At 33.9% G+C, this 21,451-nt stretch overlaps 3 protein-coding genes across 4 annotated transcripts; 2 read left to right on the forward strand and 1 right to left on the reverse strand.

Moving 5' to 3' along the window:
- The first annotated feature begins 6,049 nt into the window (after nt 1-6,049).
- On the forward strand, nt 6,050-7,213 carry LOC140805732 (ribulose bisphosphate carboxylase small subunit, chloroplastic-like). The gene is made up of 3 exons (XM_073162013.1): nt 6,050-6,300; nt 6,446-6,580; nt 6,728-7,213. The coding sequence occupies exons 1-3, from the start codon at nt 6,124-6,126 to the stop codon at nt 6,959-6,961; spliced, it is 546 nt and encodes a 181-aa protein (XP_073018114.1). The 5' UTR covers nt 6,050-6,123; the 3' UTR covers nt 6,962-7,213.
- A 4,435-nt stretch (nt 7,214-11,648) lies between these two features.
- LOC140805599 (uncharacterized) lies at nt 11,649-12,188 on the reverse strand. The gene has a single exon (XM_073161861.1). It carries the CDS (start codon nt 12,186-12,188, stop codon nt 11,649-11,651), a length of 540 nt encoding a protein of 179 aa, XP_073017962.1.
- A 1,178-nt stretch (nt 12,189-13,366) lies between these two features.
- Nucleotides 13,367-20,483, forward strand: LOC140805733 (uncharacterized). Of its 2 annotated transcripts, none has more exons than XM_073162014.1 (8): nt 13,367-13,473; nt 14,767-14,848; nt 14,949-15,016; nt 15,124-15,221; nt 16,629-16,765; nt 16,985-17,052; nt 17,920-17,983; nt 20,233-20,483. In XM_073162014.1, exons 1-8 carry the CDS (start codon nt 13,463-13,465, stop codon nt 20,248-20,250), a joined length of 546 nt encoding a protein of 181 aa, XP_073018115.1. In that variant the 5' UTR covers nt 13,367-13,462; the 3' UTR covers nt 20,251-20,483. The 2 variants fall into 2 exon arrangements, with proteins under 2 accessions (XP_073018115.1, XP_073018116.1); XM_073162015.1 differs by lacking the exon at nt 13,367-13,473 and adding an exon at nt 13,488-13,625.
- The last annotated feature ends 968 nt before the right edge of the window (nt 20,484-21,451 follow it).

Raw genomic sequence — 21,451 nt, forward strand, 5'->3', positions numbered from 1 at the left:
AATGAATTTCTAATTACCCATGTACAATTTAAATTAATATAAATGGTAAATCGGTTTTTTCTGTTTAACCAAAATTTTCAAATTAAAATCGAAACCTAACCGAATTAACTGATTTTTTAAATTTTCAAAACCGAACTTCCGAATTAACCAAACCGAGATTTCTAAATAATTTGATTCGGTCAATTAATTCGGTTTAACCGAAATTTTGCACACCCTTATTATTACTTACTCATAGAAATATAATTTTTTGCATAAACTAGTGTGTTATCTTTTTTTTTCGTTTATTTACAAGGTGTTTGCACAAAAAATTTGCAAGAAGTGCCAGACACGTAATCATGCCAAGTTTGTGATTAATCTGACTTAAACGTTGTGTGTCTCAATTCTAACGTTCGTTATAATTCCCTCGGTATGACTTCAAAACTAATAATTTGGTTGATGAATATGATGAAAATTACATAAGGTACTTATTAACAATATCAAATTTAATTATGTTGTTATTAACTTGAGCAACATTTTTAAAAAGAAAATTGGAGATAACACGAGAATGAAGAAATTATGCTAATGAAAATTGAAATAAGCGAACGAATAATCGAGAAAATTGAAATAAGTTTTTTGATGTTGTTTGTTGATGAATTTGTTGGGGAATTTTCCTTCATGACTCTTGTTTGTTTTTGTTCCATTCTTTCGAGTGATTAAGCCATCTTCCACGATCTTCTATCATGGATCGTGGGTCAACTTCCTATTTGTATGCCTTCTTGAACCAAATGCAACTCTAGTGGACTTTGACAACATTTGGGTTTTTACATCTGGTGGACTTTTGTTGTCGATGAAATTTTTTGACATGGGCTTTATTTGAAGGTATTTGTATTTTGACATGTTACATTTATAGAGGAAACTTTGTTCAAATTTTCTCAAAACAGCTAACAAGTACGTTTTCTTGAATATTGAACATAATTTTGACAACAACAAAATTTGCTACAAACCAAGCCATTTAATTTCTCACCAAAACAAGAGTCACCAAATCTTTTTAACAAGACTAATTGATGTTTCAAGGCATGCACAACCAAATCTCACTTTACCACTAATTTGGCCAAAATAACCAACAAATCCACAAATACACTCCCCAATAATACAACAACTACAAAAAAAAGTCCATGAACAACTATTTTTATTTATTCACAAGTGTTCAACTACTATTTACAAGCATGCTTTGTAGGGAATGCCTTATAAATATAACTCCATTCTGTGACATAATTTCTTAATAAACTATTGACTTTATAAACTAAAGATGACAAAATTAATTAAAGTGGTTGTACAACCTACTTCAAACAATATGGGTTAATCATAGAACATCTCATATTTTCTTAATAATTCAACTTCAAAAACTTTCTGGTTTTTGTACTCACACCAACTACTTGGATGGTAATGTTTCAAGTATTTTCCATTAATACACCTTGTGTGTGGCTCGTTACTCAAATTACTCACAACAACCACAATATCAAAACTGTTATCCGGACTATTTAAAGCTATAATTTGGCCAAATTAATCCCTATACAAGAAAAAAACTTAACAACCTATTTTCTAATAGAGTTTCAGTACTCAAGACCAATTTACCTACAAATTAATATAATGCAGTTTACCAAAAATTTCAATTTAATTGGACTAACATCTCTCCAGCATAAATAACACATCAAATCAAAACACGAATACATCATGAGGTAGGTAATAAACCATAGTTTTTGATGTGCTGTCGTTGTGTATCAAACTTAAATTCCTACTTCCAAATACAACTAGTGTATAGGTGAGTAGTCGAATCCATATGGAATGAGGTATTTATTTCTATTGAGGAAAAATAAATAAAAGGGGGGATTTTGGGATAGGAACTAAATAGATCTCTAAGATTAAAATTAGCACGTTGGGAGAAATAATAAATTTAAAACGAGAAATTAATCAATCAAATGAGTGGAATAAAATGAAGAATTCAATATTAATAGATTTTTTTTTTCAATGGGATTCCACTATTCAATTATATAACTGGTCATCGACTACATATTATTTATTCATGCAGTTCCAAACAATTAACTTTAAAATTATAGTGATAACTGCTAAAATCCTTGTGTTTTCCTAATTTAATTGACCAAACTTGACACATATGATGCAAAAGAATTTTTTTTAAACCTAATAGTTTTATCATTTTGTTTATGCACATAATCCATCACAAAGTGTTAACAAATATATGTATAACAATACAAGTTAAAGAAAAATCAACAATGCACGACCAACACATAATCAAAGAAAACAGAACATGAAATAATTATTGTTCATATGCTCAAAGCTCAACAAATAAAAATGACATATGTGCTAAATTCTATACACTTTTCCTTTCAACTCATTATCAAGAGTAACTATCGCTAATGCAATAGTGAGATTGCAAAATCTGTTACACACAAAGAAATTATCATTGTTTCATAGACTTGCAATCAGAAGTATTCACGATTCAAACCAGAGAGGTAAAAATTGAGCATTAGATATTTTTTTGGACCCCAAAAAAATTCACCTCTCTTCTTCTTCTTCTTCTTCTTTTTTCCAGTTTTTTTAAACAAAAATGCAACAAAATTGAAAACTAGAAATTGAAACTAGAAATAAAGCTATATAACCTTTTATATTTAAATAAGACATTGTCCTCAATGTAAGCTAAAATGTAAGAAGGGATTAAAATTTAAAAAATTCAATAAAAATAAAATAAAATAAACTAACCCCCCTCGGGTTGCCTCCCAAGCAGCGTCCTTTTTTTATTGCCGTTGGCTCGACTTCATTCTTTCTTGTTGCTCATTATGGTTCATATATGATCATTTTGTCTACTTTATGTCACTTGAGTATTTTCATAACAAATTTTAGTTTATGCTTGTTATCTTTGAATTTCTTGGAAATCCTATCACTTGAATTTTTCCTCATTTTTCCATCTGTACATGCTTGGGTCGATCTGGAGGAAGTTATCGCTCAATTTTATATTATTGCGAATCAGAGGGAAAAAATTATAATATTAGAAATTTCAACATATCTTTCAACAATTTCCTCTAAATCATTTTTATCAAAAAAATTTGAATTTTCTTGTGAAGCGATAAGTGATTTCAAGAGTATTAATTATATTTTCACAAAGAGGATATTTCCTGATATCATAAATATTAAACTGAGCAATCTCACATCAAATTCCATGACAAGGGTGCCAGTATTAACATCTATGACAGACTTCAAAGTTTTCAAATATTTCCTTGTGTTATTGAGCTTTCCATTTTGTATGAATGGAAATTATATAATAAAATATTAAGTGGATGTTGTAAGTAGGGAATGATGAGTTTGTCCCACACAGGAAAATAAAGTTGTTATATGTGAGCTTATATTGAGTTATAATTTATGAAGGTGTAACATTGATTAGTCAAGAGGCTCTCTATCACACGTGACTGAACATGGATGATGCAAATCAAGGGTCCGATTTGCAGTGGAAAAGTCTGACTTGTATGCAAGCACGACCTGGATGCGTTGATGTTACATTGATCAAGACAAAAATCACCCACCTAGGCTAACCCACATTTTGATAGTTATTTATTTTCCAGTATGGATAAGACCTTCCACATGCTCAGGTCGAACTTTCACGATGAGACCTTTCATCTGGCTGTCTATTGGTGCTTTAGATGACAGATTTTCGGTGCTTAGTCTGGCCAAATTTTGCCCTTTCAGATGCCCATACTATGACTGTCTGCATGGATCTCATGCACCTATAAATAGATATGTCCAGAATCCTCAAAACACACGGTAACAAATCTTTCATTCCTTTTTCTCATTTACTTATGCTATCTCGGCTTTCGTAACAAAGTTCAAGTACTTCTTCAGTTAATAGATGTAGTAAAATCGTGCTAGATTTGTTATAGGATTAGCCGTTGTATAAGGGGAAAAATTTGTCCATCTTGATCCTCGAAGCACCACCGGAGGGAACAAATCTGGTTTAAGAAAACTATACTTGTTACATGCCACTTTTCGGTTTGCAGTTTTTAGTCCGTTTTATCTACTCAAAATTGATATATTATTATTTTTTATTTAATCTTTCTGCATAATAGTCCACATGTTCTTTCGTGTTTACATTTCGTCTAATACGGTTAACTATATAAATAAAAGAAGTATATATTTCGGACTCCCTCACAAGAATTGTTTAATGAAATTAAATTTTATAAGCGGAAGAATTACACATAAGATGATAAATTTATATGTATGGAAGTGTGAAACACTAAAAAATACATTGTTATACAACAAGTTGTACTAACCCATAGCTAATATGGGGAAAATTGTAATTTTAGTTTTGTAAGTTTGATTTGTTTTTGGTTTTACTCTTATAATTTGTTGATGTTTAATTTTCATCCAACAACTTACATGTTTTTTTTGTAACTTGGAATTGCTAAATCCATCGAATATTATTTATTTCGAATTGATACTCTCATACACGACTCATATAACAATAATAAAACCTATATTATGCACATTAAAATCTATTTATGCAAAAATAAATAGAAACACCAAGCTGTGTTCATCTCGTTTGAAATATTGAGTGTCATTTTGCTTTATTTCCCCTCTTTGTTTTTGTTTAGATTTATGTTAGTGTGTTTAATGTGAGTTTATTTCCCTTACAAGAGTTACGTTAGAAGAACATTGATGCCTCCACAAAAGAGAACTCCATACGGAAAATTTTCCCTTAGGGATCCCCTCCCTTCCTGAATTCAATGCTTGACATATTTGTAACTTTTGGCCCAAAAAAAGTGCACGAACCAATATATATCCTGTATAAGTGCTTTAAATTAACGAATTATAAGTTGAGACTTCAGTGTCCATCAGATTGACTCGAATAATTTCAATCCTTAACATTATTTATTGATCAAAATTGTAAGACGTACCAAGTTAAAGAACTAAAATTGCAATTTTCCTGCTAATATTTGGCCACTTGAGTCTGATCGGTCTATTCTTTCATAATCGACCATATGATTAATAAATAAAATGTTGCACTATATATCGAACGATAAAGTACAATAAACTTTAGTAAAAACCAGCGAACTAAATGGTGAAGAAAAAACACTAGAGCAAAGCTTAAAGTAACCAAACTGAGGCATGTACGAAGTACAATGTCTTTAAAACAAATTCGTCCCCTCATGTATTGCTTCGAGGATAGTCTTGGACGTCTGTTTCCCAGGATACAACGGAACAACCAGCGGTGACTTAGCACGAGACACTACTACGAAGAACTAAAAACGTACTTTCATTTTATCACCGAAATTTAACGGATGCCAAATGAAAAGCTAACAATATGACATGCAAGAGAATGCTTGAAAGAGATCTTGAGTGATTGTAAAAGTCAATTTTTTTATATATTTGAAATGAGGAAATGAACACACTATATATAAGCCCCAACATGCATACTAAGAGTCTTGCAAGATTAATTAACTCAATTAATCTTCTCATTAACTCAAGAATATAAAGAACCAAAAGTCTTCAATTAACTCAAAAATTTGGATAATCAAAATTCAATTTCACAATAATGAGCCACAACTAACTCAAGAACATGGAGAGCCAAAAGACATTCCAGCATTCACGAGACATAGTTTTTAGTCAAGCTCTAAATTTGATTCAAATTTCTGACATAAAACACCGAGAACAAACAGAATCAAATGGCTAATATTCATTTATTTCAATTAGCTTGTCATCTTAATCATTGATTGACTTGGATATGGGTCTTAATGATTCCAATGTTTCGTTTTGTCAGCAAAGAGTGATCCTCATTGTGACGAAGGGCTACGGTTCACTTGAAGTATCAACCTCAAACGACTGTCCCGTTGTGAAGATAAGGTTACTGCCACGTGGCACGTCGAGGAGGGTGCAAAACGATAAGGCAGCAATCCTTATAATATATGTGGTCACGAAGGGGAAAAAGGCATCCGACGGCCCAAGTTCGCCTAGACCGAACGTAAGCGAATCCAGACCCTTGGATGACCAAGTAGAAGCCAGGGGGTGCGCGTCATTATAAAGGAACACAACGTTCATTGAATCGTCGAATAACATATTTACAGTAATCGTACAAAGATGGCTTCTTCTATGCTCTCCTCCACCACCACCGTGAGCCGCAACGCTCCGGCGCAAGCCAGCATGGTGGCACCTTTCACCGGGCTCAAGTCCGCAGTCGCTTTCCCCGCCACCCGCAAGTCCTCCGACATCACCACTGTCGCCAACAATGGCGGTAGGACAGTTTCATGCATGAAGGTACACATATATATTACACCATGTATTAGTAAGAAAAGTTGATTCTTGGGCATAAACTAGCTAGCTGAAAAGGTGAAGTTTGTTAATTTGTAGAGCTTGAGAACTACACTTTGTATATACGCATATATATTTTTCAATCTTGCAGGTATGGCCCACGGAAGGATTGAGGAAATTCGAGACTCTTTCCTACCTTCCCCCCCTCACCGAGGAGCAGCTCCTAAAGCAAGTTGAATACCTTCTCAGGCTTAAGCTCATTCCGTGTCTCGAGTTCGAGAAGAAGGTAATTGATTTGGTTCATGAAGATAATCAGTATATATATATATATATATATATATATATATATATATATATATATATATATATATATATATATATATATATATATATATATTTGTGTGGGATTTGAAGTTTGTAATGAAATTTGCAGAGGCCATACATCGAACGTGAGAACAACAGGAGCCCGGGATACTATGACGGGCGATACTGGACAATGTGGAAGCTGCCCATGTTCGGGTGCACTGACCCCGTCCAGGTGATCAAGGAGGTAAAGGAGGTTTCCACCAAACATCCCGACTTCTTCGTGAGGGTCCTCGGGTTCGACTCCTACCGCCAAGTGCAGTGCATTAGTTTCATCGCCTACAAGCCCCCAGGCTCAGACTAAATCCGGCACCAGAAATTTATATATATGATTTCCCTTTGACAGTTGTTTAGAGGGTCATCGATCGTTTCTTGGTTCCAGCTGATGATCACTGCATGATCATTTTCTTTCCTTCAAGTTTCTGTTAATTGTTTTTCTATATTTCGTTCCATCAAACTCATTTTCTGCTATCCTTTATCGATTCTATCTCGATGGGATACATTTGGAATGTAAGAGCATATGTATTACAAATTTATAAAATCAAACTACTTCTTTAAGTTTATAAAATCATCTCTCGCACTTCCTATTATAATTATCGATTCTTTAAGCATTCCTCATTGATTTTTTACTTTCTCGAGGTTTAATTATGCGCCAGTTATCTATGTTTCAGTCAAGAAAACAGTACAAATTAAATTTCTGGCCACACCCAAATGGTTGGAACCAATGGAGTGAGGTAATAGAATAGATAATGTCATGTGGCCGTTAATCAAAAAACACTGAGCGGTGGAGTTTTAGCTGAGTTTATAGAGAAAGAGAACAAAAGATAATCGATCTCGATTTATCTTACCAACAATTTCTAGCTAAAAAAAATTGCTTGATAGCAGCTGTGAGTTCCGGTCAACAAAAAACAGATGAAGCAAAGAAAGTTATCCGTGATAAATGTCTTGAGGAATGGGTGGTGGAGTCTCATCATCATATCCATATCTTATCACATTCACCCACATCGTGTTCGGTCGGTGGCAAGTGGGAAGAACTGTGGAATAAATTTAGTAAACATTTTGTGTTTTGTTGTGAATCATAATCGGAATGCTATAATCATAATATCTGTGTAACACACACACACACACACACACCACACACACACACACACTGGGGAATACATTTCAAAAGTTCTTGTTGATTTGGCCCCAGGCTTATGTTACTACGTCAGAAGCCTGGGGTTCTTGGTCATTTCATTTTTTTTTATTCTTTTGACTGAGTTTGGGCTCTGCCATGGTAGAACCTAATGAACCGAACTTGCTATTTCCCAACTTTTCCTATTATCTCTCAGAACTTATAAACAAGTTGGAGTTTAATATATCTCTTGTTTGACTGAAATCCAAAGATGATGTTAATGTTCCAAAAGAACAAGCTGCTTAGCAGACTAAGGGAGACTTATTGGAAGTAACTATTCGAAGTTGTGTATTGTAAGAGGGCTAACAATAAGTCGAATTTGAAATAGACTCGAGGAGAATAATTCTTTTATTCCGAATTATATTTTGTGTTTTATAAGTGAAAAAAACTTATGAAATGTTTTAATGAAAATTGATAGTTTAAAGTTGAAAGAATAAATATATGAAATAAGATCTTTGCACAAAAGTATGAAAAATATTGGAAGATATATTAGAAAAGAAAGCTCAAAGCTCATTTTATATCATCGCGAGCTTAAAAATTTATAGACTAATGAATAACAAACAAATTAACAATTTGCCTAAGTTGACTTAATAAACTCGACTAACTAAATAAAAATAAAAAAGAATAACATAGAACTTGATGTAACAAACATGAGGTGGCAGCCTTGATGCAAACCACCAACACTCCTCCTTGCATTAAGGGCTGAAAACTCAAAGTCTTTGTCTAAGAAACTCAAATTTTGTTTGTTGGAAGAGGTTTTGTGAATATGTCAGCAAGTTGGTCTTCAGATTTGCAATAAAAAAGGCCCACTTCTCCTTTTTGCACTTCTCTTCAAAAAAACAACTTCATCTTAAAATGTCTGGTTTTTCCATGAAAAACGGGATTATGTGATATTGATATTGTAGCTTGGTTGTCAACAAATACTTCTGTGACTTTTAATTGCTTCAAATGTAAGTCACATTGCAATTTTCTCAACCACAATACTTGGTTTACTATTGTTGTAACAACAACAAATTCTGCCTCTGCAGTGGATTGTGCCACATTTTCTTGCTTCTTGGAACATCAAGAAAATACACCAGATCCTAGATTAAAACAATACCCAGGTGTACTCTTGATATCATCCTTAGATCCACCTCAATCACTATCAGAAAATCCTATCAACTTGAAGTTTTGATATTTCTTGAATTTTACACCACAGTCAACATTCTCTTTCATATATCTAATGACACTTTTTCCTGCTTGAAGGTGTATTTCAGCAGCACAATGCATAAAACGATAGATAATGTTTACAATAAAAACAATATCTGGCCTAGTAGCAATTAGGTACATCAAACATCCAACCGTACTTCTGAATTAGCCTTCTTCAACTTTGTCTGAACCATCTTCCTTACTTAAGCTTTCTTTTTGATTTATTGGTGTAGACATTTCTTTGCATTCCACCATATGAAACTTTTTAAGTATTTCCTTAGCATATTTTCTTTGACAGATGAAAACTTCTCTATCAACTTGCTTGATTTCCATGCCAAAAAAATATGTCATTAGCCCAAGATCTGTCATGTCAAAGACCAGCATCATATCTTGCTTGAATCCATCACTAAGCTTGGTATTGCTACCTGTCACCAACAAATCATCCACATACAAGATACAATAAGAAAATCATTATTTTGTTTCTTAAAATATAGGGTGACTTCCGATAGAATTTTTTCAAAACCCAAGCTCAATAAATGATCATCTATATGACTATACCAAGCTCGTGAAGCTTGTTTTAAGCCTTAGCGTGCCTTTTTTAGTAGGACACTTTGTCTTCATGGATTTATTCAAAGAATCCTTCTGATTGCTCAACAAAGATCTCCTTCTTCAGTAGACCATTGAGGAATGCTGATTTTACATCTAACTAGAATATTTTCCACCCATTTTGAGCTGTTATAGCTAAGACAAACCGTATAGTGTCTAATATGGAAACCAAGGCAAATGTGTCGGGTTAATCGATTCCAAAAATTTGAGCATATCCCTTGACAAACGGCCTAGCTTTGTGCTTATTGATAGACCCATCTGCATTGAACTTTGTCCTAATACCTATTTTACTCCAATTATTTTTCTATCCTTTGTCCTATCAACTAGCACCCAAGTTTTTTTCTTTTTTTACCATCGATAGCTCCTCCTCCATTGTCTTTTTCCACTTTTGTTCTTTAGTGGCTTCTTCATAACATGTAGTTCACAAATGGCTACATTGCATCTTTGATAAATATCATGGTTGATCTTGTTACACGGATTGCGGGATCATTTTCCATTTCCTCTTGCCACTGATGATCCGCTTCAATTTCTGAAGTTTGGATTGGCAAACTTGATTTTATCTTGCTTGTAGATGCATCTTTTGTTTGTTCCCAGTTCCACTTATCTTCCTCAAGGAAGAACACATCTCTACTAACAATTAACTTATCGGTTTGAGGTTGATACACCTTGTAGGCTTTAGAGGCAGAACTATAACCAACAAAGATGCTTGGTTAAGACTTTTTGCCTAGTTTATCCCGCTTGACCTGTGGAACATTAGAGAAACAAATAAAAACCAAATACTCTTAGGAATTTGAGTGAAGGTATATAACCATACCATGCCTCGAATGAAGTTTTATCCTTCAAAGTATTGGAGGGCAATCTGTTTTGCAAAAAAACTGTTGTACATGCTGCTTCAACCAAAACTTATTGGGTAACTCCTTCTCATGAAGCATACATCTAGTCATCTCCATTATATATTGGTTTCTCCTTTCACTAACTCCATTCTATTGCGGAGTATCTGGAGCAGTTAATTGGTGTTCTATGCCGGCTTTCTCGCAGAACAAATTGAATTCTTGTGAAGTGTATTATTTTCCATTATTAGATCTTACCGCTTGAATCCTACAGCCACTCTAATTCTCCACAATTTTCTTGAATTTCCAAATTACTCTAGCAACTTCTGATTTGAATTTTAAGAAGAAAAGCCAGAAAAATCTTCTAAAATCATTTATAAAACTGATGTAATACCGACTACCTGTTAATGATGGTGTTCTTTGAGGCACAAATACATCTGTATGAACAAGTTGATGCTTTGGAGTGGCTTTCCAAGTTGACTTTGGGAATGGTTTTCTTTTGTGTATACCATATTGATGAGTATAACAGTTTAGCAAGTGATCTCCAAAGTTTGGTAAGCCAATTGTTGGTTTTTTTGCCTGTATGAGCTGCATCTTTTCCAAGGGACAATGATCGAGCCTCTTGTGCCATATTGCAGTGTTGCTGATTTCAGTAGAATATGCAACAAGTTCTTCTTTCATGGGATCAAAAGAAAACTATTACCCTTCATTCTAACCTTGAGAGTTTCCCGACTCATGGCATCAAGAATGCGACAAAAACCATCTTCAAAGATTACTTTAAAGCTTTTTCCCATTAATTGACCAACACTTAACAAATTCTGGTCAATTTCTGGCACATTAAGAACATCAAATATTTTCTTTGTACCTGCAGCACTTATTATGACAATTGTTCCTTTTCCTTCGACATAAATGTAATCACCATTTCCAATTTTTACCTTAGTGATATCAGTTGGCTTGAAATCTATGAAAAGTCCCTTGTCATGAGTCATTTGGTTGTTGCATCCGCTGTCAATCAACCAACTTTCAGATGAGCTACTGCTTGCGAGGCAAGATGCCACAAAAAACTGATCCTCATCCTCTTGATGTCCAACTTGTGCTTCAACTTCTTGTGATGAGTTTTTTCTTTGCATATCACTACTTCACGCCCAAGTTGTTTGCACTTAGAACACTTAGCATTAGGTCTCCTCCAGCATCTAAATGAAGGATGATCTTCTTTCCACAATGTTGGCAAACTGGATATGAAATTTTTTTATTTTCATTTTTTCCTTTTGGAAAAACAAATGTACTTGCATCCTTTCGAAATTTTTCTTCTTTTTTTTGTATTTGGCCAAATTTTGATGTTTGGCTGCCAAGGCTCCTTCAGATGTTGTATCCTCCCTCATTAGTCTTCTTTGCTCTTGTGCTTGCAAAACATTCAACAATTCAGCAAGCAAAATTTTTGTCAATTCTTTTTTATTCTCCAAGGTAGTGACAGTTGCCTCATATCCTTCAGGTACAGTAACAAGAATTTTTTCGACAATTCTTGTGTTGGTAAGTTCAGATCCAAGAAGTCTTACTCTGTTTGCAATTTTGAGAAGCTTGTTAGAGTAATCTTTAATTGTCTCTGAGTCTTTCATTCTTTGAAGTTCGAATTCCCTGATCAAGTTTAGAACTTGCATCCCTTTAATTCTTTCATCTCCTGCATATTCTCCCTTTAGATAGTCCCAAATTGCCTTAGCTGTTTTGAGGGACATAATTCTTGTGACAAATCGTCGAAAAAAGCGCTGAAAATAAGCATGCTTCCGCCTTTGATTTTTTTGTCTTTTTCTCCTTTTGTGCCTTGATATGTGACATAGTATGATTAGCTGGAAGAGGTTGAACTTCATAATCCTCTTCCACAGCTTCCCATAAATCCAATGCGTCCAAGTATGTCTCCATATGCACTGTCCACATTTGATAATTTTCTCCATCGAAGACCGATGGAGCCATTGATGAAAAGGGAGATTCACTTTCCATTTCAAACCGTCAAATGAATTCACAGATCCCTTAAGAAAAGAGTTCTAATACAACTTTGATAATTTAAAGTTGAAAGAATAAATATATGAAATAAGATCTTTACCCAAAAGTATGAAAAATATTGGAAGATATATTAGAAAAGAAAGGTGATGACTCATTTTATATTCAACGAAAGCTTTACAATTTATAGATTAATGAATAACAAACAAACTAACAATTTGCCTACAACTTAGGAACAACCAGTTGAATTATTAAACTTGACTAACTAAATAAGAAATAAAAAAGAATAACAAAAACTTGATGTAACAAACATGAGATGACAGCTTTGATGCAAATAACCAACATAAATGTCTTTAAAAAATATGTTCTCTAATTATAGATTTTAAAGAATAATTAATCAGTTTTTGTTATTACTACTGCTATTATTATAAAATGTTATACAATATTATCATTATTTGAAGTTTATAGTAGCAATAAATATGGGCAAAAACTTCTGTGAGACGGTCTCACGGGACGTATTTGTGAGACAGATCTCTTATTTGGGTCATCCAGGAAAAAATATTATTTTTTATTTTAAGAGTATTACCTTTTATTATGGATATGAGTAAGGTTGACCCGTCTCACAGATTATGATCCGTGAGATGGTCTCATGTCATAAACAGGGGGAAAACAACAAAAACTTAAATTTCTATTTCATCAACAAAAACTTAAATTTCTATTTCATTTATAAGCATTGATTCGTAGGAGTTTGAAAATTCGTTTCTATAGAAAAAGAAATGGATGGGAACCCTTTCATTATTTTGGTAAAGAAAAATAGTTTTCGTTTTATGTGTAAAATATACGTTAAATTTATTTATAAATAAAATATAAAATAATAAAATATATATATATATATATATAAATAATTAAATATGTTTTATATTTTTTTGTGGGTGGGTTAAATTGAATTGACACCGTCGTTCGATATTGCCCGTTAACGCTTCCTAAAACCCTATTCGCATTTCCCGGAAGAATGTTCAAGAAGTAAGAGCTAAATTATTTGTATTCGATTGAATCTACTGGGATTTCGTTTTGTTCCACTCGATTGTTTAGAATAAGTAGATCAACGCATTGAGGATCCGATTTTTAGTTGTGTTGTTTAATCTCAAACTCCGGGAGGTTTTCCCTATGATCCTGTATGCACAAATTTTGATTCGTGGGTTGAATGATGTATGTTGTTTCCTTTCTTTCTTTCTGGGGAATTGGGGTGCTGCTGTTAATGGTAATTTTTATTTTTCATCACGTTCTCTACTGAAAGTCTGAAACCAATTAGATTGGATCAAAAACAGAAAGAAAATGGGGGAATATGCCAATTTGATGAAGAAAAAGGATTTAGAATGGCCCTAATTCGCAATTAGGCTACATAAGAAATTGCTATATGAACTTCTGTGGAAATTATTTTATGATGATTCTTAGCTTCAGCTTAAAGGCTGGATATTATATGTTAAATTGCCATTTATTATTTGCTAGCTATTCATGTTTATCAGAAAGTATACTTCTTTACCTGGTCCATTTGTTTTTTATTTTGTTTAATCCATAAAATTGAAGATTTTTTGGTGCAACAATGCCGTCTAAGCAACAACGTCCACTAAAAATGTCATTGGTGGTAAATTATAATCTTGCATGCCTTTAAAATCATACAACTTGACTGAATAAATGCTAAGCACACGTCCTGACTCCTGAAACTTTTCACTGGCCTATCAATTGCAGTAGATGGTGAAGACTTGGCCAAAATCCTCGACTTGTATTTGAGTCGATCCCCGGAAAGCCTTTATAAACTATTTGAGCATAGTTTTCAATGTATTAACGGAGAAGGAAATACCCATCCTATTTCATACTTTTGACTAAAACTTTCTTGATTGTCAATTCTCTCCACAGTCTACCCTCCTTTGTTTTTCTAAGAAGGCTGCCTGTCTAAGCGTTCTTGATTTTCACAGGTCTTTTCTGTCCCATTAGTTTTCATAGGTCTCTGAACTTGCTTAACAGGTGAAAAAGTACTGTATGCCTCTTTTACTCGTTTATTCCACCCTGCCGTTAATTTCTATAGCTGCTGTTAGGAATTTCTATATATTCCTGCCATTAGACACTTTCCATCTTTGTGATATTGTTGATTTAATGCTTTAGTTTTGATTTGAACAGCCTTTGTGATTCTGCTGCCTTATTAGTTTGGGTTCGGTCTTTTTTTCTGGATGATGATACTCTAGCTTTCTTTATGATCCTCGTCTGGTTCATTGACATTGCATCTATATCTGACAAGCTTCTTATTTCCGCTTTTAGGTTTTCATCCGAAGAAGTTTCTGCTCAAAATCAAGTGAAGGCATCTGTGCAAAGAAAAATTCGGCAAAGCGTTGCAGATGAGGTTTGGAATGATTCTGGCTTTTTTAACCTATTGAAGCAACGATTACTTCTGGATTTTATTAAAATATTCAAGTGCTGTACCTAATCTTTTTTTTTTCCAGTACCCAGGACTGGAACCTGTGTTGGATGATTTGCTGCCAAAAAAGTCTCCACTGATTGTTGCAAAATGGTTTTTCTCTTTCTGAAAATTCCTATAGCTTGACACTCCCTAGTTATACTCTGCAGTCTTTAAGTCTGTTTCTGATGTTACAATATCTCCATTTTTCTTTTGTGAAGTCAAAATCATCTGAATTTGGTCCTGGTAAACAATGTGCCTCTATTTTTCAACATTCGTGATGGACCATACATGCCAACTCTAAGACTTCTTCATCAGTGTAAGCAACTTGTTTGTCGCATTGTAATATACTTGAGTTACAGTATAAACACATTATTCTAGCTGCTGCAAAAGTGGCTTCTGTAGTTAAAGGGTGATCTAAATTGATTTGACATCTGTAGCTACAGCACATTTTGACAGTATTAATTACAGCGGATACTTTAGGATGATTATATATTTTAAGGAAGTGACACTGTTCTGTAGAAGATTTAGAGAAACCGACGAAAACAAATTGTCGCAGATAAGATGAACTGTACTGGGAGTAAATAATCAAAGAAAAGAGAAAGAAGAAGAGACACCAGCTTCACGAAATTCAAGTCATCGTGTGGAATCCAAAGTAAAGAAGCTCTTTTCTATCTAAACTGACTTCTTAGCCCATATTGAAGGATATTAGAAATTTTTTAGTGAAATATTGGCACTTCCTATATATCTCCTGATTGGGCAATTAATTGAACTTCAATTTTAGTGTAACCCCACGATGACGATGGAAAAAATTAAACATTAGCCCAAATCTTGAAGATTCAGGGAGTTAGAAAATAGATCTCTAGACTTGTTTTAAAGTTAATCGAAATGATATTGAGGCGGAGCTGAATGATAGAGGTTGTGTTTTTTAAAATTGAAAATCAGACATTTTCTTTGTGTTTCTCTTGTAATCTTGTTCCTTTTACGGTCTGCTTCATTGTATAAGTTTCTGAGAAACATTATTGTGCTTTGTTGTAGTAGAGTTTGCACCAGTTAATTTTGTGTTCCCTCACATTTTCTTGGAGTATATTACTTGTATATCTTCTCGCTTCCTTGCTGTTGCCTCTACTCTCTAGCAGCAAATTTTGAATGTGTTAAAACTAGTGAAATATAATTTTTCTGCTTTAATAGGATTCCAGTTGAACCTAAGATGAAAATCTTACTTTTTCAAAACTAGAGATGGCACAAGAATTGACTATTTACGTTATTCACTGATCTTTGTTGTGTTGTCACAAGAAATCAGATGTGATATCACGTCTAGTGCCAAATTGTTTATTACTTCTAGAAAGATTTCCTATTGGCTAAAATAGTTTCAATATCATGCCAATCAGCTGGTAATAAAATATCATGTACACTTTTTATAAAGGATGATTTATACCCAGATACCTCTTTCTCAGGTGAACATAACAGCATAGTTGTCACATACACCATGAGCTTTTTCCTTTCATCTAATATGCTTATTGGTTTACTAGAGTAAGATAAAGTTTATAAAAAAAAAATCCTTGATGAAACTTTGAGGGAGAGCTGCAAATTTCGTTTTTCATGCAATTCATCGTACAAAATTATTTAGCGTGTCAACTGGATACATGATTTTGAGTTAGTTGCTTGAAATGATTTTTGAGTTACCTCAGCTTTCATATTTGATTAACTGCACGTTTTTCTGCAGACCCAGATATAATGAAGAAGTTGCAAGTTGACAGGGGAGCAATAAAATTTGTACTTTCTGGTGCAAATATAATGTGTCCGGGGCTTACTTCTCCTGGGGGTGCCTTGGATGATAAAGTCGATGCTGAAACTCCGGTGGTTAGTCTTAACATTGAAAAGTGTCATGTCATCGATTTCTTGATGTACATACGTCACACATTTAGATGTGTGTGTGTGTGTGTGTGTGGAAGCTGCTAATTTTTTCCTTAGCTGCTTGTTGCGTGGATATTATAAATTTTTTTTCGCATGCCGTAGTGAGGCTTACTCCATTCACGTTTGAAGTAACAACAATCATCATTTTATTAATTTTGGCATTAGGCTATAATGGCAGAAGGGAAACAACATGCTCTTGCTATTGGATTTACAAAAATGTCAGCCAAAGATATGTAAGTTGATTTTGTCTTGAATGTGCTTAAAAAAAGTTTCTGGTTTACGTATTTTGTGGAAGTTAACTTTAGATCTAATGTCTACTTTTTTATATGTTTTGCCTTAAAATATGTTAAAAATGTTTTATGTTTCACACTTTTACTTATTTTGTGGAAGCAGATTCTTTTATCTATTGTCGACTACATACTTCCAGGAGCTGTGAACACATCATTTTTGTGAATGTGTACTTCTCTTGGGGTAACATAAGAATGTCTGCATTTAATTTCCTCCTTCCCACTTACTAGGGGGTGAGCTATCCATTGTACATGAAAATTAAGGTAGATGACTCCCTTTGGCATTTGGTATATGTTTGTTCCTTGAAGGCATGCTACACCTTTTACTTTCGGTGTACTTATTCCGCTGGTTTAGTTTCTGTTTTATGGATCTCAACCATCATAGTTTCTGTTCTGTCTCGATACAGCTCAACTGAAGTACTGAACTCTTATCTCCCATTTCCCAATTTGTCCACCAATAATGAAATAAAATCTGATCTATCGCATCCGCCTATGAACCATGTTGTGTCCAAGTTTTTTACTTCACCTATTTTTCTGTCAAGCTGGAAGTGAAGTGAATACTCAAAATTAAAGGTGCTGGTTATGAGATGATAGCTTGAACTTACATGTTAGATACTATTTGCGAGTTAGAAAAGTGCAGAAGGCCCGTCATATGGACGGGCTGGCCCTGGGTGAGGTTACTGCTTATTCCTGCTGGGTCAGTTCTGGCCCATGCATGGCGGGCCTCCGGTTATAAAACCTTAACATTTTCATTTACCCAAAAAAACTAAATTATTTGCCGTGTATTATGCACCATGGTTTTCTCTGATGCAGACGAGCAATTAACAAGGGGATTGGTGTGGATAATATGCATTATCTTAATGATGGCCTCTGGAAGGTAGTTCTCACATTGCACTACTATTTTCTAAATGCATTCCGTGGAGCCTTTAGCTTATTTTGTATTTGGCTTATGATAGTTGCATGCTCCATTTTTTGTGGCAAATGTTAGAAATGAGTCCGCACAGGCCGTCTATTACTTATCCTAACTGACCACTCTCGTAACTTTGATTTAGTTAAAGTAATAATCAGTTATACTGGCATTTGGCTGGCTTCAAATTATTTAGAACATCTGACATTTTTTCAAATTGTTTTGGAAAGATTTAAAGAGTGAAGTAGGTGTGATGAAAAGATTTGGAAGCTGATATTTGTTTACTTGAAAACGTGTTCAATTTTTTGAAATTAAGATGATTGGAACTTCACTTAAAAAAGTCTCTGTATTTATTGATTATTTTCAAACAATGAGACAAGTGGAGTTAAAATTTGGAAAAAAATCTCATTCTTTAAGTTTGTACGGGTTCAGTCTTTTTTTTGATAAGAAACAAACTTTTTATTGATAAAATATCTTAGAGTCTATTACAGGAAGTGGACTAGAAATCCACCGAACGAACTAAAATAAGACTTCTACCAATAAATATAAGACCAATCTCTAATTAAATCTGAAATCGCTAATCCCTGGAACTCTTTTACTGATCGAATCCAATTGGCGATGTTGATCTTGATAATCTCCCAACAATCTTCTTTTGTTCCTTGAGTATCTTGAAAGATTCGTCTGTTTCTCTCTAGCCATATGGCCCAACATATTCCATGAACAACCATTCGCCAAAAGATCTTTCCTTTTTTTCCGAGAAGCTGTCCTAGGTCCGTGTCGAACAAATCCTTTGCTGTTTTTGGAATAACCCAAACAAGTCTCAATTCTTCCAGTGCCCTAACCCACAACGCATTACTGAAATTGCAGTGAACAAGCAAATGATCCTGTGTCTCCGCCTCCTTACGACACAACACACACCAATTTGGAGAAAGAGCACAATTAGGCCATCTTTTTTGAATCACCTCGGCTGTAGGTAGTTTTCCAAGAGTAGTTGTCCAAGAGAAAATTTTTGTAGGGATAGGTGTTTTCCAAATAAAATTGAAGAAACTGAAATTCAGTGAATTGTTATTGGATTGGAAGAAAGATTGGAACATGGATTTGACAGAAAACTTCCCCGACGGATTCCCTTCCCATACCCGAAAATCATCAACCCCTTCCACCAATCTTACCCTCTCTAAAATACCTAAAAACGTAGACAATTGGTTTATCTCCTCATCTCGAAGTGATCTACGGAAATGCAGATTCCATGATATAGCAGCCGATGGATTATGGAAAGAAACAAAAAAGGAAATTGGCAAGTTATGACAATTTGAAATGGTATACAATGAAGGAAACATGTCTCGAAAAGATGACTCCCCCCACCAAATGTCCTCCCAAAATCTGATTTTAGTCCCACCCCGAACCTCTAAACGCAACCTTCGGTGATAAGCCGGGTAAGTTCTAGAAATGAATTTCCACGGACATTTAAACGTAACATTTTTCGCCAACCTGTACGGGTTCAGTCTTAAATCCACTATGATTGACTTCTGTATTATTCCTGTCACCACTTAGTCTAATAATGTTGACAATGTTTTCCACTGATAATATAATGTGGGGTCTCTGCATGGACTTTTGCTTTCGAAGTTGCAGCAAAAAAATGTCAGATTCTCATTAAAGAGTTAGATTGTTAGAAATTGCAAAATTGTGAATGTAAATTGAATTTTGTGTGTATATGTTCATGCTGAAATAGCAGTTTATGACATTTATGGGAAAACACGAGTTTGCAGTGTATGTTTATGCTGAAATAGCAGTTTATGAAATTTTATGTGAAAAGACGTGTTTGCAGCGTATGCTTTATGGATTTGTTAGTGAGCACATAAGAATAGAAGCAAGTGTAATTGTGACAAGTCTCTACGTTTTTTAGTTTCCTTGAATGTGAAACTTAATACTTCTAAGCAAATGTATAATGTTGTGCGTTTATGTTTAGATATTTGTTGATAGCAATAATTGCCCAATCCTGTGGTTGTCGACTATAGCTTTTGACACGACCGTGATCCAAAATGATGCTTCAGCGTGACACACACACACACACACACACACACACACACACACATATATATATATATATATATATGTGTGTGTGTGTGTTACTCTGAAGCCTGAAGTGCATGTTTCTACATTTGAGGCACGATGACATCTTTCTCCTAGAGTGAAATATTCTTGGTTTTCTCATTTTACAGATGGAACGCCTGGATTGAGTTTTGCCAAGTTAAGGATGCTGCATCAGGGACGACTGACGAGAAAACTTGAGGGCTATAAATTCCTATTATGTCAAACTTATTAAGTTTTTTCTTCTTCTTCTTCTTGTAATTTGTTTTGTTTTTTGATGAAAATCGGGGCTGTATATTTTCATAGCTGGCAGCTCAAAACCTTGTTTTTCCCAGATACTGGGCTATAAGTTAATGCTGAAAATGCTCTGGCGTTTCTGGTGCATCTAAATTTTTTTAGTCTCATAATTAATCTATTTTATTTTTGTTATTTTAATATACACAACTTGTATATAATGCCCACTTCTATTTAAGAAGGCAGTGCACATTTATATTAACGATTTTTTCATGTACGAAATATGACCTAATTTGTAGTGAAATATGTTATCCTCGATTTTCTTTCGTAGCTCTCAAGTCTCTACCACCTAAACGCATCCAAAACCCAGAAATAAACATTTAGTCCTCTAAAATAAATCTAAATCCAAAATTTTCTACATAGCACAAATTTGGTTTTCTAAAACTCGTTTGCTCAAAAAAAAAAAAAATTCGTATACTATGGCTAATCGTTACATGCATCGCGTGTGTATATATGATTATCATATTTTTAAAATTCTTTTACCATAAAATCCAAATTTCTAGGATATGATTAGCTTTAAATAGATATGCATGAGATGATAGTGAAATTAAGTTAATATCTAGTGATTTGAGAGAAAAATAGATAATTAGGGAATGAAATATGAATTTTGTTAGATAAAATGATAAAATCAAGCAATTTATCATCATAGAATTTTTGTTATGACTTTAATCTAAACACCTAAAAATGCCACTAGCACTTTGTGTCGGGCTCTTGCTTTGTTTATAGCTTTTATTTGAGGTGATTAACAAAGGATATGACTATTAATTTCAATAAATATTCCAGTGTTTACTTACAAAAATAAAAATAAAAAATTATTAAACCCGAAAGCTCGATAAAAATTGGATTTGTGCATGATTTTTAGTTCTTCATTTCAGTAAGAATAAATAATATAAGGTATGTACAAATGAAAAGAAAATGAAAAACTCTTAATATAATCTTCTCCCTCTTCCATTCTATAATAGATGTTTAATCATAGTTCTAATCAATTAAACTAAACATATTATTATTTATCCATAATAACTATTCTGTATCCTATCCATTTTTTTAATAATCACC

The sequence above is a fragment of the Primulina eburnea genome, chromosome 11 (assembly GCF_022965805.1).
Source record: "Primulina eburnea isolate SZY01 chromosome 11, ASM2296580v1, whole genome shotgun sequence".
Lineage (NCBI taxonomy): Eukaryota > Viridiplantae > Streptophyta > Magnoliopsida > Lamiales > Gesneriaceae > Primulina > Primulina eburnea.